This window comes from Astyanax mexicanus, chromosome 19 (genome assembly GCF_023375975.1).
Source record: "Astyanax mexicanus isolate ESR-SI-001 chromosome 19, AstMex3_surface, whole genome shotgun sequence".
In the NCBI taxonomy this organism is placed as follows: domain Eukaryota; kingdom Metazoa; phylum Chordata; class Actinopteri; order Characiformes; family Acestrorhamphidae; genus Astyanax; species Astyanax mexicanus.
The window spans coordinates 19,017,662-19,041,532 of NC_064426.1; the positions used below are offsets into that span (position 1 = coordinate 19,017,662).

Consider the following 23,871-nt stretch of genomic DNA (forward strand, 5'->3'; position numbering starts at 1 on the left):
GGAAATCTGCAACTCGTAAGAAAATGTCCAGGTAAAACTCACAAATATGCCTTCCAGTCGCTTTACGTATAGGAGTTAAAATGCCATACACAGCATGCAGAGTTAGGTAGAAAAAGTAGTGTCAGGCGTCGTGCCACAGCACCTATAGAGCTACAGCACTTCTTCTGTCCTGATCCTTCCTAACTTCCTAAGGCTAGAACAGTAAGGTTTAAGAAAAAAAAAACAGCCTGATCCCAGATCAGAAAACACTCATGCAGACATCTCGCCTTAGGACCGTTTGAGCTGTAAACTCGGACGACGGAAGATTAAAAAAAAAAAAATATATATATATATATATATATATATATATATATATATATATATATATATATATATATATATATATATATATATATATATATATATATAATTATTGTATCCCTCCATGTCAAATGTACCATAACTACTACTGTTATACAGGGAGATAAACAGGAGTAAACAGACATGAACAGATTTAGAAATGGATCCAGCATCAACGCTGTAGAAAGACTACAGTACTACAAAAGACAGATAGATTGGGTTGTAAAGGTTGTAATGTCCTGGTCTTATATATGTGCTCTTCAACACATGGTGAGGAAAAGAACAATAGGTGTGCATGCACTCAAAACAAACAGCACTCACTTCAGGAGGAAAAAAAATCAAATTAAATAAATGAGATTTTTAAAAAGAGAATTATCTATAGCATTTTTTAAACAAAAACTGATTAGAAATTAATTGATTAAGCCTCTGTGCTTAGATTAACAGATCAACATTTTCACATATCGTTCCTGTTATGGAAAACTAAACTCCAAAAAAAAAAAATCCAAACTTTTAATGGAAGTTGATGTAAAAAAAAAAAAAAAAAAAACGTTTTGGAGCATTTATATTGGTCCAACTTTGGACACAATGTTAAAAACGACCAAATTTAAATTTTGATTTAAAAAATTATAAAGAAAAAAAGAACAAAATCTTTTTGAATATTTTCCCAAGCATTAATTTCAACAGATGGCAACTTTCATTTTTTTAATACTCAAAAAAAAAAAAAAAATCCTATCACCAGGGGCATCAGAATTAGTTAACCCACAGCCAACAGTGGTTCCCAACCCAGGCTCAGGAGAGCCCGCTGCCCTGCTTCAACTCAGGAAGGCTCTTGCTAATAATGAGCTGATTGGCTGGATTGGGGGTGGCTGTACCACAAAGCAGCATTTCTCATTTAGCAAGACGTATAAATTCTATAAAAAACGGAGGATTGTCCACTGGCAATTCCTCTTAACCCTTTTTTATTGGACAGATTTGACTATGATTATTTCTTTTAAAAAATAATAATACTAAATTAATTAGAATCTGTCCTGTGATTCTCCAAAACTACATCTTTAAAGAAGAAGGGGGAAAAACACCTCATTAAAGATTTTCAGTGGAGGTCAACGTAAAATGTACAGTATAAAATTGACCAAATAAAAAATAGCATTTGCTGTCATTCCCAAAAGGCAAATCAGGCATGGGTCAGGTGTGTTGAAGGCAGGGTAACAATAAAATGTGCAGGGCAGAGAGTTCCCCACAGACCAAGGTTGGGAACCCCTTTAGTTAGACATACAATCACGCTAGATTGAGCTAGATCAATCTCTAGAGTAATAACACCAAGTTTATTAACTTAGTATTTCCCCAAACACCAACTTTGACAGATTTAAAAAGAAGATTTTTCATTTTCTTGTAATGTAAAAAAAAAAAAAAAAAAAAGCCCCTAAAGTAATTTTGGAGCATTTCTATTGATCCAATAATCATGTATTTTGGACAGAATGTAAAGAACAACTTAGGCCTGTCACAATAATTAAATTATTGATTTATAGTACAATATTTGGACATATCTAACATTTTTCAATTGTTCTTGCTGACTTCAATAAGCCAGGAGAGCCCATTAATGTGTATGAGCCAATATGTTGATTGTTAAAAGTTTAAAAACAGTGTTTTGATGTTTTTTATATTTCAATTACTTGGAATATTTAAACATATTTTTTATATTCCAAATCCAATGTCTTCTTGCATCAAGCTTTGTTGCATTATTATGCATTATTACATTATCATGTTAATTTAAGAACAATATTGTTTATCTAAATTATTTTGAGGACAACATATAGTCCAAACAATTTTTTTATTGTGACAGGCCTAGAACAACTCGAATCTAAAGTAAGATTTTAAAAAAGTTACAATCTGTTTTTGTATGACTGAAAAATAACACCAACATTACCTTAGTTTTATGGACCCATTTCATATAGTAGGACTTATACACATCATACAAATGGGAAGTGTGTACTTCATGTTTCATGGAGTGTCTGAGTCTGAAATGCAAATAGGTATATGAACGTAGCAATTGTGCAGATTAGTCCAGGACAAGGCCTGTGTTGAATCAGTGTTAAAGAAACTGGCTCTTTTATTACTGTTTTATGTAGTAGCTGGTAGCAGCTAATAGAGTTACCATGTATGTGACAGCAGTATTGTCTCAGAGGAACCAGCCTGGAACACAGGGTGACGTCTAAGGTACTCGCTCCGTCACAAGCTACACATTCGTCGTTTGTGCGTTATTGACTATTGATGGTGCTTCTTAATGCAAACTGGCAAAGCAGGGCTGGCTGAATAGGAGGTGGGATGAAAATGGGACTTGTTGAGAAAAAAGAAAAGAAAAGACACAGGCTTCCTGCCTTGGTCCACAAACAGAACAAGTCAAACATGCCACACATGCTTAAGCTCTACATCCCCGTGAACAAACAACACTCATTTAACCAGAAGAGTGATGAGGGAATTGAGAAAGGATATCCACAAGACAGTCTAACACCCCCATCATGTGGCTGATCTGAACTACTGAAGAGAGAACTGCAATGGTTTACATAAACCTACGACACAATCAAATATGGGTGGCAATGAAATAATCTTTTGAAATATTTGTTTTTTTTACAAGAAATACAAAAAAGAAAAAGCTTATTGTCAGAATTGCTAAGCACAATGCATTTAAAAGTACTTTTAATATATATTTATATATATATATATATATATATTTTTATATTTATATATAGTTAGAGAGAGGAAAAAAAAAAAAAAAAAAAAAAGAACGTATTTGCATCATCATAAATATAAGTTCTGGAACCAGAATAGTCATAAAAGAGTCTTCATTTAATCTGTGTACTGCAGATCCAGGTCCACTGTACCATCAGTTACCACTAGCCTCAGTCTCTTAGGCTTGCGGTCCGTCAGAGAGGTGCTTTGCGAGTGCGATGACGGAAAGTGATGCGAAATAACCGAATGGCAACCGGGTTGCCCGTGCTGCTGGGACTCCTTACTCGTCTGCTCCGGCAGGCCTTTAGATCCTGCAAAGCTGCCCACAGAAGGTGAATGTGAAATGTTAGAGGGGCCGCACGGTTCTAAAATAAGCCTTCCCTGAGTTCCGGAAGGCTCCATGAGGCAATGGTACGTGTAATTCGTGGGCACTGATGAAGAGTAGTTCAAGCACTCCCCGTCGTCGCTGTAGTCCAGGGTAACCGAGTGGTCACCGGTGAAGTTTACAACGTAGGATGGGTGAGTGGACTGATTGCACACGAAGGAGGATGGCTGAGCAGCTTTGGTCGCCGGAATGTCCTGTGCCACGGGATCCCTGTAGCCTACTTGCGGGCTGCCGTGTGAAACGGCGGAGGAAAGCGAGGAGCTGAAGTTCATGTCTAAAGGATCACAGTTTGAGAAGCATAGCTGGTTTCTGTCAAGGGGAACAGAGAGTTGAGAGTTCTGGCTGGGGGCGACCACAGCGTGAGGCTTATCCTGCCTTGTGTTTTTACTCTGGGGTACGTTATGACTTTGAAGGATAGAATTAGATGGAAAAAATGAAGGAAGAATACTGGGATTGTTGTCAACCCTAAGGTTTTGTGTCTTTTCTACAGATGTGGTCTTCACAGCGCTTGCTGTAGTCTTGCTGGAGCTGAGGAAGTAAACTGGGTACACTCGATCAGTCTGTGGTTGGAGCTTAGGTAGTCCCTTGTTTGAAGTAACAGTCTTGGATTCTGCTCTGGAACTGTCCGAATATCTTAAATATCCACTCTGAGGACAGCTGGCTGGTAAGTCTTTGCGACTGTGTGAACCTGACGGACCTGGACCAGAGTCAGTAAGCTCAGACTTGCTGCTATGAGGCTTTGAAGAAAACTTGGGGTCACTTCCCAAAGAACTTTTACAAATGTTCTGGCTGTGTCCTTCAATTTTCACCAAACTGTTTGAACTCTGGAAAAGCATTGGCTTCTTCTCGTAGCCACGAAGAAGGGTGCTGCCAAGATTGAGAGGCACTGGCAACTCTGAGTACGCAGTGGCTTTGCTTCCTGTGTGAAGGGAGTGGAAGGGTTTCACAGGGTTACCCTGCGATCCAGCATTGTACAGGCTATGTGCTGACTGGCCCAAAAAGAGAGGCTGTGATTTATTAACGGAGTTAAGGAAGTTAGCTTTGTCCTTTCCTTGAATTCTCGCAAAGTCTGACTGGGCTGACAGACTCTTAGAGCTATCAAGAGGCAGCTTATCCTGAGACTGCGGGCGAGAGGGGAGTGGCACCCTCTGCTTTGTATTTGAGGATGCATTAAACATGATTAAGTCCCTTTGGTTGCTTAACGTTTTCTCTGCCAAGCACAGTGGAGTTGCAGTATCATCCTTGGTCTGGAAAATCACGTTACGCCTTGACATGTTTCCTGATGTAACATCAGGAAAGTACTGATTCCTGTCAGAATCTTTAGCAGATGCGGAACTTGTTTCAGGACAGAGAGTCTTTTCTTTGGAAGAGAAGTATGGTCCACTGCTTAACGGTGTTGCTTCATCACGTGTAAGGCCAAGGTCAGGAAAGCTCAGATCTTCCGCAGTACTAAAGTTGCTCCCAGGGCTTGGAGAGCCAAGGTAAGGGGTCTCTGCATTCCACCCATCTGCTGGACTTTGAGAGAAGGGGCTACTAAAGGATCCGGTGTTATGCGGTTCCCCAGGGCAGTAGTCTGTTAACGAACTTTGTGCATTCGTTTGATCATAGTTTTCTAAATTCAGACACTGAAAATCTAAAATGTCCTCAGAATAGTTTGAAAAGGTGCACTCGGTGTTGAAAGGTGATGTGGGAGGAGACAAGGGCTTGGACTGAGCTGGACAGGAGGTAGTTCCACTATTGTAAGCAGGTAAGCTTTTATCTAATGGCTGCGGCTGCTGGCTGCTCATGGCTTGAAGTTTAGAGAGGCTTTTGTTGATTTGTAATAAGTTTTGACTCAAGCAAACTTCACTCCTTTCACTGCTCTCAGTCCTAATAACCCCTCCGGCCTTGGGCTTTTCGACCTTTTCTGGATTCTCTGGCACATTTGTTTCCCGAGCCCTTGCTCTCAGATCAAAACTGCTATTCAGACGGGCTGCATCAGTCAGTCCTTCTGCATATGGGGAATTTAGTGACAAGGGGGACAGAGATAAGGACAGAGGTAAATGCTCTGAGTTTAGTGCACCTTTAGAGAAATCCTGAACCCTGTCATAGCTGCCAGCTATTGCATGGTGTTGGCAAGGAGACAGATTCTCCTCCTTGACTTTTCTGACAGGCACCTCTCCCAACACTACTGCTCTCTCCGGAGAGTTGCACGTCACCACTCTTGGCTCCCTCAAAACAGTATTCACTGGTCCTGGGTTTCCATCTTGTTTCGGAGCTTCGCCGTCCTCCACCTCCCAACTTCCCTCAGCCTTGCGACGTAGTCGAAGCAGAGGCAAAGGTTTGATGTCTGCAAGATCTGTCTCCTTCTTGAGAGTTTTCATAAGCACATTCTGTCGCCCAAGAGTCCCCTGAGTCCCACTTATATCTTGAACAGTGATTTGTTGTCCGGTATCCTTTTCTTTGTCAATTCTAGAAACTGCTGGTCTTCTTTTGCGTCTTTTCCTTGGCTTGGCAGTGCTTTCTTTACGGCAATGTTCCAAGACATCTTGCACAGCTTTAGTGGCTTGCTCCAGTCCTACACTTTTGTCTGCTTCTCCGTGACCTCGAATCCTCTCCATTTCCAAATTTAAAATTGCTACAGAATCTAAAATAGCTTTAAAGGGGTCAATGTCTTCTGTGCACAGTGCTGGACCTCCTGCATCCTCCGCTGCACCATCCCCTTTGGGTCTATTCTCCATTTCCCATTCCGCCCCCCTCTTTCTCTTTAGACGAATTTTGAAGTTACAGCCCTGCTCATCTTCTGTATTAAAAGAAGATTCTGTTGCAGACAAATCACTATTAGCTTGTGCATTTTCGGTTGTTCCTTGCTCGATCTGTACTGCCTTTTCCTGTGCTACTTTTTGCCTCGTCTGTCTGCCGCCTCGTCCCTCCCTTATTCCCTCATGTGTTTCTTTTACTGTGTTATCACCCTCTTCTATAACCCCCAGCTCAGATGTAATTGTAGATGTCCTGTTATGTTTTAAGCTCTTCTCTGCCTGCATGTTACCTGTTCTGCTCCTGTCTCGAAGAATTCGAGCGTTTGTGGGCTCGGTTTCAAGGCCTTTTTTGGAGTGCAGCTTCTTTAGTGCTAACATTTTAGACGACCTGGCTGTAGGGCGCTTTTTTAGTCCCATGACCTCGCCTGAGTCTACAGAGTCTAAAGGCAACTTCTGACCTTTGTTTCTTTGACCTTCATTATTATTACCACTATTGCTCGCTTTAATCATAGGTAACTGAGTGTACAACTTGGTCTTTACAAGTTTACCGGCACACTGGGAATCAACTGCAGTCACAATCACATCCTGATCTGCATCATTTTCAAGTGACTCTCGAAATGCCCGTTTCTTTAAAGGGATGCTACTCTGGGAATTGTGGTCCAAACTACCCTTAACAGGAGAGATGAGCTCTGACGAGAGCTGAGTAACGCCCACTCCTCGCTTTTTGGCTGTTTGTACACCCCCCTGGTCACCAGAACGCAGGATCTGTGCATTAGTCTGGGACATTTTTTTAGTTAAGGTCCCATTGTTGTTGTTCTTCACTAGATCAGTGCCTACATTTGAGTCCTTCTTCTCACTATTAGCAGCAAGGGTTACTAACTTATCAGTCTCTTTTTTATTCTGAATACGACGTGATGAATTCCTGAGTACAGAGCTGTACCCTTTCTGATTGGTCATCTCACTGCCTAAGTTCTTGAAAACATCAGGTAAGAGGATTCTTGCCTCCTTTAGGACAATAGTTTTGCTCCCAATCTGTAACAAAAAGTCTGTCTTCTTCTGTGCAATATCATCTTTTTGGCCCGTGACCTCTGCTTGCCTTTCAGCATCACTCTTTTCCTTATCTTGCCCCTCAGCTATGCCTTTGACTTTCTCTTTTGTTTGACCTCTTGTGGCAAGTCCTCTGTTCTTACCTCCAGCAACAGTCACAAACTCATCACTTTCTTTTACAGCTTTCTCAATACTAACATGAGCAGAGATAACAGTAACCCTTTCATCATTACTTTCTATCTTTTTGCCCTCAGGCCTTTCCTGCTTGTCATTAATCTCTGTGCTTCCCGATTGTGCTTCCTGCATTTCCTTTACAGAATTTTGAGGTGTAACAGCATCTCTGCCACTTAATAAATCACATGTCATTTTCAACCTGTCTGCACTTCCCATGTTTACTGGTGTGAAGTACATTTCCCTCACCCCTTTCTTACCTTGAGCTTTAGTGATACCTTTGCCTCCTCTGCACTTAGCTTTCTGCGTCTTTGCAGATGTTCTAGCAGGATTTGCGTTAGCTTCTCTCTCAGCCTGTCCCTCATCTGCTTTACCAGCTGCTGGCTCTCCTGGGAGAGACACTCTGACCAGACTGACTTTTACGTAACGCTTCAACCCTGACGAGGGAGAGACAGAAGAGTGACTCGTGGAAGGGGGCAGGGAGGATGTAACATCGAGGCTGCCAGAAACAACAGAAGGTCTGTTTTTTTCGTCCTTCTCCCCAGAGGTCTCTGAAGCAATCAGGGAACTGAAATCCCCTTCCTTAGCAGCACTGGAGCTGGCGATGTGTTTCCCGCTGTCAGACATCTCTTTGTGACAATTCCCGAAGCCATGCTGTTCCTCCTTTGTGGTCATTCGCGAGATCCGGGATTGTAATGGCTTGCCTGCATTTGCTTCCCTCCGACTAGTGTATTTTTTGAAGTGTGACTTGTCTCCTCTTACTGAAATGCATCTGAAGCCCTTTCTGATCCCATGTCCTCCTCCTGCCCCTCCTCTCGGTTGAGAACGGCCTTTGCTGCTCATATGAAGCTTTGACGTCTGCGTGTTGTTTATTTTGACCCTCTTTTTATTCAAGGCAGAAAGCTTAGATCGGTCAAAGGGTCGAACACCTCTCAGGCGACTTCGCAGCATATGCCTGGTCCTTGAAGAAATGGCCATCTGACGAACAACTCGAACGCCCGAAGCTCCCAAGTTCCGTCCCTTGGCTTTCGAAAATCCTTTATCGCAAACAGTTGAAACTGTTTGCAAAGTGAAGGGTTTTAAGTTCAATTTAGCAGCAGCCTTTCTACTCGACAAGTTGTTAGAATTAGAGCGGTCCTGTCCTTCCTCACCTCCCTTTAGTTCAACATCCGTAAGTGCTGAAGGGTCCGGTCTGTTTTCTCTCCACTCCAGTTTTGGTCTTTCACTCTCGATCTTCTGCAGAAGAGCTCTTTCCTTGCTGGCAGGGTCCTTGCAGTTTAAGAGGAAGTCCACCTTGTGATTGTACAGGCAAATGTTTAAGTCCTTCAGATTGAAATGAGAATAGGATGACATAAGAAGATACTGCTGCCTCTTCTCAGCTTGTCTGGCTCTCTCCTCCCTTTTCCACCTCTTAGTCTTTGTCAGCTTACCGCTCACTGTAGGGGCGTTCCTCTTCATCTGCTGGGAAAAGGAATTCCTTACAGAGCAAGCTGAGAGACAGGAGACAGAAGAGAGAGGAGAAGGATGGAGGTTAGATGCAGGGAGAAAAAAAAAAAACAGGTGGTTACAAAAGGAAATAATGAAAATTAATCACAATTAGGTTAAAATTACAGAGAATGACATGGAGATGATTTAGAATTAAAATTCATTTAGTCTTTTCTTCAATCACTTTAACAAAGTTTTAGGACCGTCATAAGAATAGGCCTGTCACAATACAACAATTGACCTGATTGAGAAACAATTGCGACAACAAAATACTGTAATATCAAGGTATTTTATCCCACTGATATGTCAATATAATGGCATAATAAAGCAATTGCACCTGTTGAAAGAATGAAAAATATTTAGACATTAGTTTCTAAACCAAGTTGACATACCATCTCATTCACGTTAATGGGCTCTTCTTACTGACTGACTTAATGTTCATTTAATAACAGTTATTGTGAGAGGCCTAAACAGGAATGTGCCAGTCCATCAAATCTAAAATAAGTTGGTGTGAATCTAGACTTGATTTAAATGTACTGAATCATAAAAGTACAGAAATGCACAAGCAAATACCTGGATTGGCTACAGTGAGAAATGGAGTACCATTCCCTTTCTCACGGTTGAGTCTCAGATCAGTCTCTCTGAATTTATATTTCTGGCCTAACGGATCACTCGGGCCCACCCACTCAGGAAGCCTCTCCAGTCTGTGCTTAAAGAATCCTTCTCCCCTCCTTAAAAAAAGCACAAATTTGACAGATCAAATATTTCAGGTAGGACACAATTCTTAAAAAGGCCAAAAAAAGGCTTAGGTTAAAACATAAATGGGCCATTCTACAGAAGGTTAAAATTGACTTAATTGGTAAAATATCTTTTTGTTTTTAAAAATATAAAACTTATTGAGCCATTAAGTTAGAAATATATATATATATATTTTTTTTAATTAATTATTTAGTGTTTCAGACACCACAAAGAGTTCATGCATTCCTGCAATATGTTCTGAAGATCTATAAAGTAAAGCACATTGTACATCCACTGTCTCTTTTCAGTTAGTTGTAATTTTTTTTTTCACTTAGCTCATGATTTCATCTAAAGCTTTTAATTGCACTCACTGGTGTGACCTACTTTATTCTTAGGGAGCTATAAAAATAAAACACACATAACACAACATATTTTAGCAGATTTATCATGACTGACACCATTTTAGTTTATTTGTTTCCTTTTACCTTTCTATTTATTTGATTTATATCATTCTTTTATTTTATTTTCTGCTTTACCTTTTGGCTTTCTACCTTTTAATTCATTTTATTTACTTATTTATTTTCAGTTTTACCTTTTCGCCTTCGACCTTTTCATTTATTTATTAAATCCTTTAATTTATTTTATTTTCTGCTTTACCTTTTGGACTGTTACCTTTATGCATTTTTAATTGTTTCATCATTTTATTTTTTATTTTACCTTTTGGCCTTTTAACTTTTTTTTGGCCTTTTATTTATTTTATTTTCTGCTTTACCTTTATTCCCTTATTTTCATTTACTTTCTTTATAATCTTAGCATTATTTTAGCTACTTAATTTTTTTTTGTGTTTATTTGTGTTTTTATTCAAATTATTAATCTCTATATTTTATTACTTTTTAATTTTAGCCTATTCTGAATTATTTTAGTTCTTCTTAATTAAATTATAATTTTGTTTATGAAGCTCCTTATATTAGCTTAACCTGATCAAATCCTTGATTTAGATTTTTTTTTCTCAGTCCCTTTAAGTTGTAAATGCTTGGCTGCATTGAAAATGAGGGTTAGCCTCAACTGAGTAAAAATAAAGGTTGATTAATTGATGTGGTTTGATGATCAATTGCAGCCATTTTGTTAAAAAAATATTTTATTACATTTTTAGTGCTAAAAATTAGTGCTTTTCTTTCAGCCCCATAATATAATTGAAATAAATGCATAAAAAATGCATATTCATATTCAATTAGCCATTACTTTAAGTAATACAAAGTGTGTGTTTAAATATGTAAAAAAATAAAAATAAAAAAAAGAAGAAAAACATGGCAAAATATATATTTTTCCATTCTATTAGTTTCTCTAGAATGACCCAAATGCACAAATACAGGTATATAAATATACTTTTCTAAACATAAAAGGTACAGACTGGTAAAAGACAGACACACCCATTTGTGACACCTCACCTCTCACAGGTGCAACATTCACACATCTCATTGTCCTCCCCAAAAAAGCTGTCGCCATAGTAACAAGTGATCTCCTCCCCAGGTGAGATGGGCCGGACCACTTTCACACATGCTCCATTCTTATCCCCAGGTACAAACTGGTGCAGGAAAAACGAGGGGCAAAAAAGACAGATGTTTATGTCGTGTTTATGTTTGTTTAACAGTGTTTAAATTAAAAGAACAAAAGCATTTTTTTGCAAACGGGACTCTTAAACCACTTTAAAATTAATGTTGTTACTCAGGGTATCTGCAGGTATGGTGAAAAAGAAAAAAAAGCAAAAGTCTTTTTAAAAGACAGAATTAAGATCAAAAAGCACACAGCACCACTATTAGGTTACAGACGATACAGTAAGCTTGTGATTTCTGTATATTTTGATTAGGGGTGTGCCATATTGTATCATAGGCTAAAATACTGTCAGAATTTCTGAAATGACATTAGTATTCTGTCTGAAAGAAGTCTTTTTTTAATTTTGCTATCTAAATTTAGCATTTAAATTGCTTTAACTCTCTATGGCATAGTGTTGCCCCCAGGAAACAAACCAAGTTTTGATTATCAGTCATGAATAAAAATATTTATATGTGCAAGAATGTGTAAAGACAAATGTTTTGGCTGTTCATATTCTTATACTCTTGTTGTAAACTTGTGCTCTTTGCTCTAAAACACCTGATTCAAACGATCAGCTTGTTATCAAAAGTCAAAATCTAAATTTGCTATAACCACAGGGACTAATTAAAATATTTATTATAATCCTTCAGAAAAATAACATTTATGCCATAGAGGCTTAAGGGTAATTTTTGAATTTTAAATACATACACTACATATTCTATACTCTGAACTTTAGTGTTGTGGTAGATTTCTCTAGTTACTTTTTTTTTTTTTTTTTTTTTTTTTACAGCTAGCGGTTAGCCACTAATGCTAATGCTCCAGCCTTAGTGGAAATCTAAGCTTACTGTAAATAAATGGACCTGCTTTACTCACACATATATAGTTTTTTTCAGGAGAGATCTGTGTAGATTAACATCCAGTTATTAGTTTGACTTCTCTGACTCGTTTTTTTTTTTTTTTTTTTAAGGATTTATAGTTTTGTTTACTTAACTTTACAGGTCGGCTGAATTTAGAAAGAAAACATGGCGACACCCCTGTTCCTACTACTAGTTACTAGTGTCGCATAAAATCCAGAAATAGAATAAAAAATAGATGTTTCTTGATAGTGCGCTTTAAAATACTAAAAATAAAAATACGGTAGTCATTGTTTAGTATTAATTTTTTACTTTTTTAGACGAACATCATTAGAGCATTTTCTTCCCAATTTCAAATAAATATTTTTGGTTACTTTTTTCAAGACCTGCAGACACCCTGGTAACTGTAACTGTTATCAAGCAGAAGAAAGACACTCTGGAGAAGTGAATTACTGGATGACTTACCTTACAGTTTGGCCTGCAGTCTGCAACCGAAAAAAAAAAAAAAAAAAAGAAAGTAAACATGAGTAAGTGAATATGCTTCCCGTGTGGATCACATGCATTCTCTAACCAAGCAGGCAGTCAATCAATAACTAGTTACACTGAAGAGTGTCCCTCTGAAGCGTGTCGTATTGCAGTGCGCATTCATACAGTAATTGAAACTCGCGGCACATAAGCATCATGTTTACATTATGTATGAGTGTATCCAGCTCTCACCGTGGTTAATGAAGGCAGCCGGCCCCAGCCAGAGCTGTGCACACTGCTTCCTCGTCGAGTACATAACACTGAAATCATTCACCCCGGTCCTCAGCACCGCACTGTCGGCCGGACTCAGCTCGGCTATGCAGCCCTGCAGCACCTCCACCCGCTCTCCAACCGACCTGCATCAATCCACCAGAACATCACAATTATCAATTAACACTCACTTTGTGCTATAGGCAAAATTAGGAGACCACTTCTGAAGTTTCTGAATCAGTTTCTCTGATTTTGCTATTAATAGGTTCATGTTTGAGTAAAATGAACATTGTTGTTTTATTCTGTAAACTACAGACATTTTCGAGCTTTTTTTTTTTTTGCATAAAATGAAAAATGTCTAAAATAGCAAAGAGCTTTCAGACCAGAAAACAAGTTCATATTCATACATAAAGTTTTAAGAGTTTAGAAATTAATATTTGGTGGAATAACCCTGGTTTTTAATCACAGTTTTCATGCATCTTGGCATGTTCTCCTCCACCAGTCTTACACACTGCTTTTGCATAACTTTATGCTTGCGCTCCTGGTGAAAAATTCAAGCAGTGCAGCTTGGTTTGATGGCTTGTGGTCATCCATCTTCCTCTTGATTGTATTCCCGAGGTTTTCAATTAGGTAAAATAAAAAAAACTCATCATTTTTAAGTTGTCTCTTAGTTTTTCCCAAAGCTGTATATACATACGCACATACACAATATAGCATAACTTTAATATATTTATTATAATGCAATAAACACTAAACTCAGCTACCAGTAGGATTGTACAGCACTTTCAGGTTTATTATGATATGGTACTATATTAAATGAGAACAATTAGACCCCCCTTTCACAATATTGAACATCCTGCAATGTGACTATTGAACATCTCCACAAGTATGTGCAGCTGTCTTCCATAAACAAAACAACTGTGTTTACATAAACTGGGTCATCATAACTGGTAATAAGAAGAAGAAAAAGAAAGAGAGGAAGCAGAAGAAGAAGGGGAATTACTGTTATTGTACCATTTATTTCCATTTTGACTGTTTCAGACGTAAATAATTCCCTACAGCACAGCCCAAGAGCATTATTATTAGAAGAAACCCAAATTTTAATATGAAATGATAATGTATTAATTACTAAACTATGCAAATTCAATTCATGCCACAAAGACATGAATCTTTAAATCCCATGTTATTATTATTATTCTAGGAGACAATATTTTGTGCTACTGGTTTTATATTGAAGGGTCATGCTTGGACCCCAGTAATTGCCACCTGCAATGCACGCCATAGACATGAGCTTTTAAACTATTAGTCTGTTGTCCTGGTAACCAACAATGATCATTTCCTTTTTTTTTGAAGAAGAAGAAGAAGAAGAAGAAGAAACCTGAATGTAAGATTATTTAACTTTAACATTCATGAAATGTGGTTTACTTTCAATGTTTAGTTAAATGTTTTCTTATCTCTGATTGGTGCATAAATATCAAATATTATTCTAGTGTGAGTGACAGAGCTGTTTTTTTTTATCCTTAATTTTGTTTGTTTTATTTCTATTAAAAGTGAAGTCTCACCAGTGTCTTGTTGCTGTGATTTCATGTATAGTTAAATATTATCTTAGGTCTGATTGGTGCATAAAGATCAAATATTATTTCTATGGTAGATGACATGAGCTAATATAGTAATCTGTTTTTCCCCTTATTTTGTGTTTGTTTTTACTATTAACTTTAATTCATTATTATTATTTTTTCTTTTTTTAAGTGAATACTCACCAGTGTCTTGTTAATGTCATTTTACGTTTTTGTTAAATGGTATCTTGGCTCTGATTGGTCCACAAAAAACAAATATTAATTCTATGGTAAATTATGCTATGAGCCAATGATGTAATCTGTTTTTTTTTTATTGTTATTATTTTTGTTTGTTTTTTATTCAAAATAATGTCTCACCAGTGTCTTGTTGGTGTAATTTAATTTTTAGCTTGATTTTAATCTTCGATTGGTCTGATCAGTGCATTAGAATTCTATGGTTTTGATGAATACTGACATAAGATGATGACATACTGTGTTTGGAAAGAGAGAATGTTAAATGAAAAGTATCTATGAGATTCACATAAGCAGATTTTCTTTACTCTGTTTTTGTTTGAATTTTATAAACATTCTCACCAGAGTCTTGTTGCTGTGATTTTGGCTCCATTGGTCTCTGAGGAATACCGGTCACATGACTCAATCTGCACTCCACTGTCCAACAGGAATGCAGTGAGGTAACGGTACATCTACAAAACAAGGAACAGTAAAGAGTTAAAACACTGGAACACACAGTATTCTACACTTATGTCTCCAATGACAATCATAACCACTGTGCACTCTGTGACTCAGCGCCAGATCAGAGAGAATTCCCTTTAGGCTCAACAGAGACGGCTCCTTTTTTTGTCAACAATAAATCTCTATAGACGGAGAGCATGCACGCACACACACACAGGCACATACACACACACACACACAGACACAAGAGCAAGCAATCTTCACTGAGTTGATGAACCCGTGACAACTGGGGTTTAATGAGCTGAAACCTCAGTAGCTGAGAAAAGAGAATGTGAGCAGGTTTCACACACATGCTGTTTAAGGAGCTCCTGTCGGTGGGTGCCCAGGTTGGTGAAGTAGCCATTGGTCCACTCCCCGTCCAGCAGAGCATCAAAGGTGGCCTGAAAGTCCTTGGTGCGCTTGAACCGCAGCAGGGTCTCCCTCAGGTAGCCCCATCGCCGGATTTCCGGGAGGGGACTAAAGAAGATATCATTAAGATGATGTTACTTTAAAAGGTACAATAAGTTGTTTTAAATATATGTAAATAAATCATTCAAAAACATATAAAACACTGATTCTTACATATATTCTATATTTATATATTAGATATGTATAATGTCTTTCTTTCATAACAAGCCATAGGATACCTGCATAAGTAACATCAGTAAAAGAAAACATACCTGCAGGAAAATACTACATAATGCACCTTTAACAATTTAGCAAAAACCTATCCATCTACAATCTCCATGTTTCACGTAATCAAAATATTGTCCTTGTTCTTTACACTAAATTTAAATCATAATTTTAATATATAAATTAGTCAAATACAAACATAACCTCAATGCAGTAGTCATTAGTTGCATACACTCACTGTATAACAATATGATAATGATGTGATTTATCAGAGATTTACAGGTAGAAACACTCCCTAATCACTGGTTTTATGTTTATTTAGGTTTATTTTAATGTTATATAGAGTTAATTACAGTTAGATACTCTCATTGACCACTGGCTTTGTGTTTGTTTGGGTTTATTTTAATATTATATAGAGTTTATTACAGGTAGACACTCTCACTGACCACTGACTATGTTTATTTGGGTCTACTTAATAGTTTTACAATTGTCATTGGCTGAGGCAGTGTCGTATAATCAAATACGATTTCCAATGCAAATGTGATAGGTCAACACTACACATTGAAAAAATAAGAATAAAACCTAAAGTAAAAATGAAACGAACACTCAATGTTCACTTATTATTAAGATACTTGTTTTCTTTGCATTATTTGAGCATCTTTTTTGTTATTTCTAATTTTCAGCAAATAAATACCCTAAATGATAATACTTTTATTATATATATGGAATTTGTGAGAAATGTTGTCTATAGTTTATAGAATAAAACAACAATGTTCATTTTACTTAAACATATACCAATAAATAAGCAAAATCAGAGAAACTGATTCAGAAACTGAAGTGGTCTCTTAATTTTTTCCAGAGCTGTATATAAACTCCATACACTCAGTATTCGTCACAACACAATTTTGCACACAACACAAACATGTATGCATTACAAACATGTAATAATTATGGTATTATTGGTGGATGATTTTAAGCGTAAAAAATGCAACCAGCAAATAAAAAACTATTAAAACATTTTTACATTCCTATTTCTATCAGTGCACAATTATGTATAATTAAGTGTACTTTTGTATGTAAAGGGGTATAGATAATCAACAATATATGACAACAGGAGACCATCTATAATCTATACCCCTCCATTAAGTCCACTCTTAATGTCCATTTTATCTGTATTCTAACAAATCTCTCTCTGATACAGTGTATCTGTGTTTGTTACCAGTTCTGCTGTCTATAGACACAGATCACTACTGGCTAGATATGTGGATATTTAATTTAAAGACATTGGAAATGTAATGAATGTTCGGATTAACAATACATCTACTGTGCAATTAGTAAGAAAGGTTTTTAATAATTCCCCCACATGCTCCCACCAAACAAAATGTTCTTCTTTTCTACAAAGTAGTGAGATGTAGACTGTGTGTGAGAGTGTGCTCGTGTTTGTATGTGCTAATGATGAGTGCGAACGCTACCTTATGTTCATCTTATGAGTGCTGAACCCCAGCAAGGGGTCCAGCACCAGGCTTGTGGCCAGATCATCAGTCTCGCACAGCTCTCTCACACTCATTCTATACGATCCTTCCATGTTCGCCCACCATCCACATGCTGAAAGACAATTGGAGAAGTTACAAGAGTTTGGTTACATATATATCTCTGATCCAGGGATATTTATAGGAGATTGTCCTCCTTTGCTGCAGTAACAGCCTGTACTCTTCTAGGAGGCATTTACACTATATTACTGTTTACATTCAAGTCAGTATATTTTACAGAGCTTTTCAAGAAATCCCAATTAAATCAGTAGAATTTAAATTTGATTAGAAAAGGTTTTGGGTACTTTGAGCATAAAATAGAGCTAAACATCATCTGTTGATGTTTGCCGGAGTCAGGAGAATTTACACATATTTTATTTTTATTAAGCTGGTCCGAATTGAAGCTCATTAATACAGACATGCCATTGATTTAACAGGGGTTAAGGAAGGCAGGTACACTCACTGTTATTCTACTGCATTAGTTCCACAGTTCCTCAGATGTGTTATGAATGCTATTGCCATTTTAAAATCCAATGATTTAAGCAATTTATTGTTTTTGTTTCAAAGTTGTAAAGTTAGACCGGGATGTGTACTCTCTTTGTAAGTTATAAATGTGTATATTTGCATTAGCAGATATATGTATATATGTAGTATTGGTATCAGCTCAGAATTCCCTTATTATTATATCAGTAACACACAGGGTCTAAAAATGACAATAATGAAAGCAATGTAATGTATTAAAATAAAAGGTAATTTTCAGTGGTCGGCAGAATAAGTTAAAAAAAGAAATAATTTATACCAAAAAACAGTGTTTTGATGACAAAATCAATTCACAATCCACTGGGATGTTTAAAAAAAAGTGTAAAATATTTAATTTAAACAACAGCGGAAAAAAATAAAAATGAATGAAAATCTTTGTGGGGAAAAAAAAAAAGAATGTTCAACATTTGATATTAGATCTTCTGTCAAATGTACCAATTTGTACTGCTTCAGCCAAAAATCTTCATTTCAGAGCATCACCTAACCACTAGTATTGTAATCACTCAGGTGCGAGACATGAATAAGAAAGGTTCTCATATATAAAACAGTTACGAAGTGAAAAACTTAAGTCTACACTAAACCAGTTCACACCAAACAACTCTGAAATGCTGTGTTTACATCTCACTGATTACATTACACACACACTCCTTTGAGACATCCAGTATATAAAGGATAAATTTGATCAGTTCAACCATTATTTTGATCAGTTGATCATCAACTGAGCATACAATGGAACTAAACACACCTTCTTGATCGTGGGCTGTGCCTCTGTCACTCTGCAGGAGTGATTATGGTGAACAGACACAAATGATAGCTACATTTATATAAAACTAACCAGACATGCCACTGATTTGTGCAATTTGTTATCTGTACTGAATTAGTGCTGTAATCAATCACTCAGGAGACAAACATGCATAAAACTGAGGTGATAAACAGTCAGAGTAAAACAAGCTGTGCATTGTGACTGTAGATACAGCATGGTGTGTATAAATATAACAGAATCGTGTGAGACAAGGCTGTTGATTAATTCTACTACTAAAAATACTGGTATGCAAACTCAAAACTCAAACTCAAACATTGCAAGTAGTTAGTTACAGGTGGGCTGTGCCTGAACCCTGCAGGAGTCATGGTAGATGGTAAAAGGCCACTGACTTAGAAAAAGGCTCTTGGCTATCTGACTTTATACATAACTATATTCATCTAAATAAACACACCCAGATCTAATTTAAAATCATCAATATCCAGTCAAATACATGCTTCTGAATTTAGCTAGCTTGTTAGCAATGCCTGTGCGCAGACACAGTTTTAAGATAGGTTAGCTAACCTAGTTATTAATAGCATTAGACAGACAGTAGCTACAGTAATCACTCAGAAGAGACAACTGGTTAAAAACAAGGGTAATAAAACAGTTTGCAAACTTTGGTTGTTTAAACATTGTAACTGCATTAGCCGGATAGATAATCAGGTGTGATAGAGGTGGGCTGTGCCTGAACCCTGCAGGAGTCATGGTGGATGAGGACCACCGATTCAGAAAAAGGCTCTAGCTAACCTATAACTGACTAAATACAGCTAGGTTAGTTATATATGTATATAACACATATAGGACAAATGTGAACTCAATATCCAGTCAAACACAAGCCAATGAATTTAGTTATTTAGCCAAGATTAAGTGCATTAAGTAGTGCATGTACAGCCACTCAGTTGTAAGTTAGGTTAGCTAACCTAGTTAATAATGGCATTAGCTAGCCAGTAGCTACAGTAATCACTCAGCTTGTTAAAAACAGTGGTAATAAAACAGTTTGAAAACTTTTGTGCAAAAAAAGACAATGCACCTGCAATAGCTATATAGTTAGTTGGATAATCACGTGTGATAGAGGTGGGCTGTGTCTGAACCCTGCAGGAGTCATGGTGTTTAGACCACTGATTCAGAAAAAGGCTGTAGCTAACCTAAAGCTGTTATATAGACATATAAACACATCCAGGCCAAATTTAAAAACTCATCAATATCCAGTCAAACACAAGCCAACGAATGTAGTTAGTTAGCTAAGCTAGCAAGTAGCGCATGTCCAGACACTGTTGTAAGCTAGTTTGGATAGTTATTAATAATTTTAGCCAGACAGTAGCTACAGTATCCACTCAGCTGGTTAAAATCAGTGGTAATAAAACAGTTTAAAAACTTTGGTGCTAAAAAAAAAACAATGCAAGTGCAATAGCTAGATAATCAGGTGTGATAGAGGTGGGCTGTGCCTGAACCCTGCAGGAGTCATGGTGTGTGAAGACCACCGATTAGGAAAAAAAAAGCTTCTAGTTAGTTGACTTTAACAGCTAGCTTATAAAGCTAGCAGCTAAAACACATCCAGACCAAATTTAAATATAAACTCATTAATATCCAATCAAACACAGGCCACAAGCTAACTTAAACTTAGCTAGTTAGTAGAGCATGTCCAGACACACACTGCTGTAAGCCAGCTAGCTTTAAGTTAGTTATTAATAGTATTAGCAAGCCAGTAGCTACAGTAATCACTCAGCTTGTTAAAAACAGTGGTAATAAAACAGTTTAAAAACTTTGGTGCTGAAACAATGAAACTGCAATAGCTAGATAAATAGTTAGATAATCAGGTGTGATAGAGGTGGGCTGTGCCTGAACCCTGCAGGAGTCATGGTGTGTGAAGACCACTGATTCAGAAAAATACTTTAGCAAGCTGACTTCATATCCTACAGTTAAGAAGCTAGCAGCTAAAACACACCCAGACCAAATTTAAATATAAACTCATTAATATCCAGTCAAACACGGGCAACACGCTAAGCTAACCTAGCTAAGCTAACGTGGCTAGTTATGCATGTCCAGACACACTACTGTAAGCCAGCTAGCGTTAGGATAGTTATTAATAGTATTAGCCAGCCAGTGGCTACAGTAATTACTTAGAAGAGAGTCAGAAGGTAATAAAACAGTGACAAGGTTGAATTAACGCGTCTCAGAGCGATTTTTAAGACAGCATTGTTTGTAAATAGGCTCTTTAGGCGGTTTAAAAGCAGAGCGGGCGTTTGTGACATGTTTGTTGTTTTGCAAAGAGTGAACGAAGCAGCAGCAGCAGGAGGAGGAGGAGAGAAGCTGCTGCAGAGACCAGCCCAGCTGGCCTCGATTCACCAACACAAATCTGTGCACTAACGCCTGCATCCCCTTTCAAACACGAACCGCTGCATGTTCGGCCCGGAATGCGGGTTTTGTGTGATATTGGCGGGTTTTACCTGACGGGCTTTCGTCCCAAACCTCGGTCGGCTCGTCCGTAGTGAAATATTTGGTAGCCTAGCCTAGCCTAGCAATTGTTGTTATCGTCCGCTTCGGGAGCCCCCATTGTCCACTCAAACCCAGCGTTCTCGATATTTCTGACTCCTTTAGAATCCAAACAAACACACGATATCCTCTAAACCGCGAAGTTTAATCCGCCTGTTTGTATTTTTCGATTTTTATTCGAAGCTGGAAGTTGGACTCTGAATAGGGGAGAGAAACCAGTTCGGCCACAGTTATCTACGGTCCCGCGCTGATTGGTCAATTCGTAGCACTGACGTGTCCTTCCCGCAATCCAATTGGTCCGGTGTGCGCGAATTCTCCGTTCGACCGCAGCGGATTGGCTGACGGTTGTCCGCGGACTCTCTGTGGTCCCGCCCCATTTCCAGGGGCTCAAGCTGCTTCGACCCACAAGGACACACTACTGCTAACGAAGGAGGAGCAGCGGTTCAGAACCTGCTGCTGATAAATTCACCTCAGCGCTGATTTTACCGCACAAATAACCAGACCCACAGGTTATAAATACCTGCCTGAAACACTACATGAAATAATCAATAATTAAATTAAACATTTCGGATATTAAACAGGCCTTTTAATAATTTAATAACCTTTTCAACGTATTTTTTTCTGAACTCAGTATTACCCGTTATGTTTTCTTCACACCGAGAGCCGCAAGTTAACGCGAATCAACCTGAAATATTGTCGAGTTTGTTTAAAAACTATTTCATTTAGGTTAAATTTATGTAGGATATGTATATGCAGCAATGCACTGAATATTCAGTAAATAAATACAGCAAAAATAAATATTATTTATAAGCCATTTCACGGAATGGGTGCAATTCTGTCCTCAGGAAATTACATTTATAAATGTGCACACAAAATTACTTTAAAATAAGTTTTATTATTAAGCATAATGTCTTGCACATTGACCTAATTGCAAAAGTAAAATATGTAATTAAAAACATTATTAAGAACTACTTAGAACACTGAAAAAATAGCAATTTTATCTGTCCCCACTTTCTAACTTTGAACTTTTTTGTGAAATATAATTTTTTTAATCCTTTAGAGATGTATTTTTTCATAATAAGTCCGTAATATTTAAGTTAACATACACATTTTGGTTGTGTCCCCTGTTTCACTTTTTCCTTTTACCGTAACACATTACCCCATCTGAAACATCTGGAACATTCTACAAGTCACATCTACGACAGGAAGTGACGTCAGTTAGTTATTCTAAAGACCATGGGAATACCAAAATTAAGTTCCCTCATTTGTTTTTAAAATACAAATTTTGAGAAAAAAACTAGATGTGCTCAGTGTCTTCATGCTATTAGCATAGCCGTCATTTAGCTATTTTTCATGCTAATTCTATACTAAAAACTCTTCCTGTTACTTTTATTCCTGTTACTCAAAACATAATAATTTTGACATAAGACATCAGTAAAGAGCGAATGAGATGAAAAATTAAACCCACTGGAAATTGTCTAAATTACTGCATTATGTCACTCCGCAAATATACAGCTCTGGAAAAAAGTAAGAGACCAATTCAGTTTCTGAATCAGTTTCCCTAGTTTTGCTATTTATAAGTATATGTTTGAGTAAAATTAACATTGTTGTTTTATTCTATAAACTATGGACAAATTTCCTCCCAAATTCAAAAATAAAATAGTAATTTAGAGCAGATGCAAAGCTTTCAGACCTCAAATAATGCAAAGAAAACAAGTTCATATTCATCATCAAGTTCTAAGAGTTTAGAAATCAATATTTAGTGGAATAACCCTGGTTTATAATCACAGTTTTCATGCATCTTGGCATGTTCTCCTCCACCAGCCTTACACACTGCTTTTGGATAACTTTATGCCACTCCTGGTGCAAAAATTAAAGCAGCTCAGCTTGGTTTGATGGCTTTTCCTCTTGATTATATTATTGATATGTTTTTAACATCAAAGAAACTCATCACTTTAAAGTGGTCTTTTTTTTCCAGAGCTGTATACAAAATATTCAAATTCTATAAAAACTCAGTTTTGGCCACCCTTACTTAAAGAACATAATCATTGTTCTGACCAAAACAAAAATGTTGCCAATTTCATTTTATTTACAGAACTTAAGAATTACTCTTTAACTTTAATTTGCACAACCCTGTGAATCCTCAGGTAAAATAAGACCATTTCTGTACAATTTGGACACAAATATCTGTTATTTTCTTTTGTAAGGTCAGTATTCCCAAATTCAAATTTAAAGGACCAATATGTAACTAATTTTCAGTAGTAAATGATAAAATGATCAGGATGACCTAAAATGACCTGCTGCTCGTTCCCCAACACTTACAAGGTTGCCAGTATGATACACAACAGCTAGCGATCAGTGGCACAGGACAATTCAATTAAACCTTAGTTGTTACACAGCCTAAAAAGCCTCAGCATGTCTCAAAAAAGCTCAGTGACTAAAGAAGGAATATAACAAGAGTGAATATTGGCAGTGAGTTGAAAGTTGGAGACTTACAGCTCAAAAAAACTACAAGACCGACCCAGAGCTACTACTTTTCTCCTGAACATATAAGATAACTGGCTAGCTAATTTAGTCAGGTAATTTATTACCACCACTAAATGTGCTTAATAGAGACTGGTTTTTAAATTAATTTAAAAATTGAGTGTTTACATTCATATCAGTGATCTGAGTGCAGCTGTGATTAAAAGGCAGAGGATATCTGAGAGATATAGATAAGTTAGCAAGGTTATCTAAAGTGATCTGAATTGTGCTGGATAACGCATTCATGCTAC

The 23,871-nt window shown here is 37.3% G+C and overlaps 1 protein-coding gene across 1 annotated transcript; it reads right to left on the bottom strand.

Annotated features, from left to right (window-relative positions):
- Positions 1–1,051: 1,051 nt before the first annotated feature.
- Positions 1,052–21,358, bottom strand: kmt5c (lysine methyltransferase 5C). Its single transcript, XM_049467893.1, has 9 exons — positions 21,052–21,358; positions 17,206–17,338; positions 15,412–15,577; positions 14,963–15,072; positions 12,795–12,958; positions 12,543–12,562; positions 11,079–11,215; positions 9,466–9,623; positions 1,052–8,897 (listed from the first exon to the last, which is right to left on the bottom strand). Exons 2-9 carry the CDS (start codon positions 17,316–17,318, stop codon positions 3,184–3,186), a joined length of 6,582 nt encoding a protein of 2,193 aa, XP_049323850.1. The 5' UTR covers positions 17,319–17,338; positions 21,052–21,358; the 3' UTR covers positions 1,052–3,183.
- Positions 21,359–23,871: the final 2,513 nt, after the last annotated feature.

Coding starts and splice junctions, on each gene's coding strand:
- kmt5c (XM_049467893.1), bottom strand. CDS start 17,318: ATGGAAGGATCGTATAGAATGAGTGTGAGAGAGCTGTGCGAGACTGAT. Junction 15,073..15,411: donor AGGAGCTCCTTAAACAGCAT/GTGTGTGAAACC, acceptor CTTGTTTTGTAG/ATGTACCGTTACCTCACTGC. Junction 8,898..9,465: donor TCTCACTGTAGCCAATCCAG/GTATTTGCTTGT, acceptor CCTGTCTCTCAG/CTTGCTCTGTAAGGAATTCC.